At 38.5% G+C, this 7,349-nt stretch overlaps 1 protein-coding gene across 1 annotated transcript; it reads left to right on the top strand.

Annotated features, from left to right (window-relative positions):
- Positions 1 to 497: 497 nt before the first annotated feature.
- On the top strand, positions 498 to 3,404 carry LOC126832238 (uncharacterized). The gene is made up of 2 exons (XM_050562950.2): positions 498 to 2,039; positions 3,217 to 3,404. The coding sequence occupies exons 1-2, from the start codon at positions 846 to 848 to the stop codon at positions 3,223 to 3,225; spliced, it is 1,203 nt and encodes a 400-aa protein (XP_050418907.1). The 5' UTR covers positions 498 to 845; the 3' UTR covers positions 3,226 to 3,404.
- The last annotated feature ends 3,945 nt before the right edge of the window (positions 3,405 to 7,349 follow it).

The raw sequence follows: 7,349 nt of genomic DNA on the forward strand, positions 1-7,349 counted from the left end.
CCCCTGGAGAAGGCACTTGCATTAACACTCCCTCGAAGCGTGCAGCTAGATCAACCAGTTCGCCCCGGGCTGTGTCTGGCTCACCTACTTCCTCGGGATCTATATCGCCACTAAACGCGCTTGTCGACTGTCTGTCCCCTAGATCGCCCATCATTCCTAACCCTAGAATCGCCACCAGATCTTCCACCAGATGTAGGCGATCACTCAACCTATCCCTAAAGAGACCTCACAGCTACAAAGGTAAAGACGAGAAGGATTTATGGTTCCTACCACCCGTCATGGCAAAGACCCTGGTTATTGGATCCTCTAACCTGGCTAGGATTGCATCCTTCGTCGGGGACTGGGAGATCCATAGCTACTCTGGAGCCAAGATCAGCCACATCAGACAGATACTCCAGAACTACATGGGTCCTGCACCAGAGGAATTAGTGATACACGTCGGGCTCAACAACAGGGAGGAAAGTGGACCAAGGATACACGAGCAGACAGATGCTAGATCTACTCAAGGTGACCAGAGCAGCTTTCCCAACAACCAAGCTCTTCGCCACACAGATCCCCACTTCTTCCCGACTCCGACAAGAAAATCCGATCGCCTACCAAAACATCACCAGCTACAACCAACTGATCTCCACTGCACCTTCACCAAACGCCACCACATTACCAACCTTCAAGGGCAAAATAGAACTGAAAGGTAACGACGCAATCCACTGGAGCCCAGACACGGCCAGAGAGATCATCAACTGCTGGATGAGGAATTTAAACTAGGATTAGGGAAAAGGAATGAGAAGCCGTCTTTAGGACAGACAGTTGTCAATTTGAGCGACAGACTTCTCAACCCCCTAGAAATGAACATTCTTGATAAAGGCCTTAAATTCATCCCAACCCCCACAATAACATCCATAGACCCCATCACCCAGGCAACCGATCGCTTCCAAAGAACACTTTCGTTGACTTATTTTTTTAGGAACAAACCCGGCAGAGGTAAAAAATTATTCACAGTAAAATCCACATGGAAACCACCTAAAAAGTCATTATCAACAGCCATCCTAAAAACTTTCGACGAAATGAATATAGAAATATCATCCATTCAACCACAGTCACAAAAACCAAATCTCAACCGAGCAACTAAAACGGCATTAAACACCCTTAAAAAGGACAAAAACATAATAATTAAGAAAAGCGACAAAGGCTCGTGTTGTGTCATAATGAATCGTGCAGACTATATCTCAGAGGCAGAAAAACAATTAAGTAATCCTATACATTACACTAAATTAGACCAACCCATCTTTAAGGACACCGCAAATTTAATAAACAACATCTTATATGAATTGCAGGATAAGGAATACATAACAGCAAAACAATATGATTATCTATCTGCTAAATCTGACTGCCGACAAAGACATCTCTATACACTACCAAAAATACATAAAAATCCAGAAACAGAATGGTTTATACCTAATAAAATACCCAAGGGACGCCCAATAATATCAGACTGTGGCAGCGAATCATACAACGTATCACAATATATAGACCATTTCTTATTACCCCTAGCATGCCAACACCCATCCTACCTTAAAGACACTAACGATTTCATTCAGAAAATCAAACAGTTAAGAGTCCCCGAACACACCGTTTTAATATCCATCGACGTACAAAGCATGTACACGAACATTGATAATAACACAGGTATTGAAGCAGTTAGGAAAGCATTTCTTAGGAACCCGCAAGCATCCAGGCCGGACGAAGAAATCCTCAAACTACTCAACATTTGTCTGAGGAGGAATGACTTCGCTTTTAACGACCAAGTATACCTTCAGTCTTCCGGAACTGCGATGGGAAAACGATTTGCCCCGAGTTATGCAAATCTCTTCATGGCGGAGTGGGAAAGGGAAGTTCTGCCACTCTGTCCATTAAAACCAGATTTCTATGGGCGGTTTTTAGATGACGTTTTCATAGTCTGGACCTACACACTAGACGAATTTTGGACGTTTTTCAACATTCTGAACAATCATCATCCATCTGTCAAATTAACCGCAAATGTAAGCCATAACAGCATAGATTTCCTTGATACTACCGTTTTTAAAAGTAACAACACCAAAATCACAGGCCAATTGGAAACTAAAGTATTTTTCAAAGAAACCGACACACATCAATTATTGTTCAAAAGCTCCTTTCACCCAAAACATACATTCTCTGGCATCATAAAATCTCAGATTCTCCGTTTTCATAGGATATGTACTCAGAAGACCGACTTTGAGTCAGCATGTATATTGGTATTTAGCAAACTACGGGAAAGGGGATACTCCAAACGCTATCTACGACGTATAAAAAACAACACTCTAGCTGAGCTTGCCGCCAAAGAAACAAATAATATACAATCAGCACATAAAACCAAAATTTGTGGCCATCCAAGATGTCAAACATGCAAAATCTTAAACATATCCGACCATTTCCATAACAAAACATCTGGCACAAAATTCCCAATATTAGACCAACTTTCATGCAGTAGTTCAAACATAATTTATCTAATCTCATGCAGAAAATGTGACAAGCAATACGTAGGGGAGACTCAAAATGCACTTAGGGAAAGAATTAACGGTCACCGGTCTGACATAGTCACCAAAAAAGACAAACCTGTCTCAATTCATTTCAACCAACCAAATCATGACATTTCAGATCTCATTGTCACGCCAATAGAAAAGACCAAGAGCGACTTTGAAACTTCAGAAGAAATTAAAACGTTTAGGCTAAAAAGAGAAAAATTCTGGATTGACAAATTGAAAACAACAGCCCCCCTAGGTTTGAATATTCATACGGCTAGCGCAATAGCTCCTTTTGTAGTTCCATTTAGCGCAACAGCAGCAAGTGCCTCCAAAATCATCAGAAAACACTATACTGATCTCCAAGAAAATCACCCGAAAATATTCACACAGAAACTTATAATTGCATATTCTAAAAATAAAAATCTGAACGACATCCTAGTGCACAGTAAATTAGATTAAATAAGACCAGTCTCCACCCTGACCCAAAACAAACCATATATCAAATCCTATGCCTAACCGTTAGTAATTAAAATCAATTAGATATAAGAATCCCTAGCCGTAACCCGGTGATGTGGAACAAACACGATTTTTTTAGAAAATCCAATCCGTTGTAGGAAACACACTAATGTGGCTCTCTCCCGAGAGCCTCAAATTTATTTTCTTTTTTCTTCAGAAACAATAATACCAGAATACCAGAAGCACCACCCAAGGAAGACCATCAGCGCCACCAACACCAATAAACAGTGAAATCGCCTTTGTATATAAATCTAATGTATTGTATGTATTTTAATAAAACTAGGAAATATCACGAACTAATTTTTCATCATCCTAGGTCAGTGCTTATGTGGAGACTTAACCTCTCCCCCCAAATTTCTTAAACCTAACCCATTTTTTAAAACCCTAAAAAATATAAACAAACACCATGTGGCCGTCTACCAAGACACCGCGTGCAAAAGGATTATGGTTACGTGGCTGGCTGAGCGGGCGATCAATATTTGGTTTAGGCGGTTATGTTTTTGGGTACCTACATGCGATAAGTGGCAGAAAAAAATTAACAAAATATTACTGACAGGCTAACTAGACACAATTTTATGGAACACAGGTACTTTTCACTTCACACATGTTTCCAGGATGATTATCTCTGTCTTTTATTTTAGCAGTATAAACCATATTGGGATATGTACAGATTTTATACAGATAGAATCTTAACTAATCCTAATAATTGTTGTAAATAAATAGGAGATTGGGCCTACTATGTAAATTTTTTGGGGGGTCCAAGTATATTCAGACCCCCCCCCCCCCCGACCCCCCCATGTGTGACGCCCATGTGCTCGGCAAGAGTACACATTGCAAGCAACTTCCTGGATTTGACAATAAGACACAGATATATCGTTTTTTATATATCTTATCAATATGGTTCTTTATTTCAACTAGGCAAACTGGTCTTGAGTAGGTTTTATACATGAGACCACTATAAGCATTTTCTGATCAATGCAAACATATTAATTATCATACAAAACTGTTATGCCAACAATTATTACCCACATAATACTATTTTTGTAATAGCTACAGGGAATATCGTAAACAAAAATAATTATAATGATAGATGCCATGATATTTACATTGGCATTGGCATGAACTTACCATTTAAAGAGTAACGAGACCTTCAAATGTTACAAGTATTGCGACGATATTTCTCTAATGTAGTTTTAAGATAATTCTCACTGATAAAATTCAAAGATTTACTCAATTCTACTGATCAATGGTGCATTTAATTTTGTCATCCAGAAATAAAATACATGACAATATTTGATTAGTTCGCATCATTTGGTTTCGTATAAAACAAGCCGATCAATTTATCAATTGTCATAGTTGTCAGGTTGTTATCGGTTTCTATATTATGTTGTTTTATGCAGGACTAGTGGAGTTCATGGGTTTGATATATCGTAGGCAAGTGGCCTTATTTTAATATATTCAGTACATGCACAAGGGACTTTCCTGTATGAAATCCAGAGGCACCCCTGTCTCCAAAACACATGTACACATCTTCTCCAGAGCTCGAAACCACGACTGAAAGTCAGGGGTGCTGCCCCCCCCCCCACATCCACACTCGCTTCAACATAGAACCTGAAAGTTGTTTACAAATGTATGTTGAGCACATCCGAGTGAAAACCATTCTCGGTATCCCAAGTGGTCTCATTCTGTTCTACCCCACTATACCCTGGCTTCATCCATGGGGCAGTCAAATTATCTGCTCTTAATCGTAGCTTGATTTTACGAACCAACCTAAAAACAGTTTACAAACCAGTCTTAGCCTCATTGCTTACGTTCACAACAATTTTGTTGCATCTCGACGATTTAACGATTTTTTTCGGATTGGTCGAAAAAAAATAGCAAAGTCATCAAGGGCTTAGCGGAGTGGAACAGAATGAGATCACCGAGGGGGAGAGAGAGAGAGAGAGAGAGAGAGGGGGGAGTTAACGTCCACTCGACACAAACTAGGTCTTCGGGATTAACACATGGTTCAATTTTATATCAATAATTCGCTTTTGCGTAGGGGTCTTTAACAGTGGGAGAAAACCAGAGGACCCGGAGAAAACCCACGAGGTTGGACAGGCGACCCTACTCGTTGTCACGTACAACGGCAGACCTTATGAAACAGCGCGCACGTGCTAATCATTCGGCCATCCAATCCCACTCTTGTAGAATAGAGTGGCTTGTAAAAAAAACGAATTAACGTGACCTTGCGCCCAGTTGATCTAGTTTTATTCCATTACACCGTGTATTAATCCAAAACAATACCAAATCGAGAACATGGCACACTTCGAGATCGGAAGTGACTTTACTTTATTAGAATGGTTGATCTGTTACGCGATAACGTTTCGTCAATCAAAAGATTAATTGAAATATACATTACAACACATAAAATAAAGTTGGTTTTGTTTATAGACAATAATCGATTTGAACGTCTACTAAACAAGTATTGTTTCTTTCCAGCAAACTAAATTCACGATCTTGCAAAGGGTAAAATACTTAAATTGTCAATTTTACATTCTATTTTATTTATTGTTCCCCTTTTTTGTTTCATTATTCGACAAACTGGCACATTGGGTAAAATAGTGAAATAAGTATAACTATGGGCGAGGTTGTAATCAAATACGAACAATAATGATACATAATAATGAAAAATATAGAAAACAAAAATTTCACACTGAAAACATCTTGGAAACTATTCCTGCTCCCTTTGCACCACCTCGTGAGATGGATGAAGTGGGACAGTGTTCGAAGCAACCCGATGTACACCAATCATTTAATCAAGTACGCCTTTTATTTGTCGAAATAATTTAAAGATGGCAGTGTAAGACCCATGTATCAATTAAATTAGGATAATTGATCGATATGAATAATATTAGAACCAATATGTTTGTGTATGGTGCTTTAAAAACTCCACATTAACATTTTCCTGCAAGAACGAAAATAACAATTTTATACGAGAATATCTTGAAGATAAATTATTCTGTATATAGGTATACGGTTCTTGCTTTTACGTCAGAGCCATGGCGACAGTATTCATTAAGAAACTTTGATTATCCAGTCGATATGGTGTTTATACTCGATTGTCATTATGATGTTGTATTAGTGAAAAGATTTAGTGAGTAGAAAGATAAGACTGCGAGAGAGAATTGAGATTACGGTTCCATCAATCTTAGCTTAACGTGATTGATGTGTTACGTGAAATATGGATCTTGTTTAAATCGTTAATTATTGATTTTATGAATCGAGTTTCGCGAGTTAATGTATACTTATGTCTTGAGTATGTATTGTACACAATAAGCCTGACGTCAGTTCTTACTGGTCGATAGACGGGTTCGGAGTTCGGGTAAAAATCTCCACTGTCCTGCAAGCAGTGGTCCAATGAAATTGCACACGGTCATTCCCGTGCAGTAACCCAAAGGATCTAGTATTTTAATATGTCAGCTTTAAATTTTAAATTTAATTTCGATCTTGGAAAGGATGCCCGCTTGAAATGGATTCCCGACGCCCTCGCCCCTCTCTCTCTGTCTTCGTCTCTCTCTCTCTCTGTACGCCATTGTTCCCGTGTAGCGCCGGTATAAATTTGAATTTGCCTTGATATTAGTCTAGGGAGATGCTTCATCTGCTTATTGTTTCACTTTGTCCTCAAATTTGAATAGGCCTACAAACTTATTGGTAATTACCATGCCCATAAGCAGAATTATTCTCTCTTACGAATTTCTGCTAACGACAGGTTTCATGGTAGAATAAGACAAATTCGTGCATGAATATTGTGAAACAGATTGTGTAAAAGAGATTGCCATCACTCCCGAGTTGTATTTATATGATTATTAGGCACGAAACCTTTCATCATGAAAGATTTCTACGGAGTTATTCTTCGAAGAGTAAAATATAGACCAAAGTGCAGTTACAAACTAATAGCGGCCTTATTATAGATGCTCACGGTATCATTTTATCCAATTTATGGCATTGTTTCGACAATTTTCTTATAGATGATCACAGTATCTTTGTATCCAATTTATGGCATTGTCTCGACAATTTTCTTGGTCTGTAAAGTTGAATTGAATTATTCTAATAGACCATGCAGCCAAATTACTGCGCAACACACAGTGCTTACATTACATGAATACATCACAATGTAGATGTAAACAACACAACACAAATACAATGCAAGATGTCATTATCGTGTATTTATCTTGTACAATGAGATAATAGTCATACAGTCATTTTACATTTCATTAAATGAAGAACTGAAATCAGTGGAATATTCCC

Source organism: Patella vulgata, chromosome 9 (genome assembly GCF_932274485.2).
Source record: "Patella vulgata chromosome 9, xgPatVulg1.2, whole genome shotgun sequence".
NCBI classification, from domain to species: Eukaryota; Metazoa; Mollusca; class Gastropoda; family Patellidae; genus Patella; species Patella vulgata.

Coding starts and splice junctions, on each gene's coding strand:
- LOC126832238 (XM_050562950.2), top strand. CDS start 846: ATGAACATTCTTGATAAAGGCCTTAAATTCATCCCAACCCCCACAATA.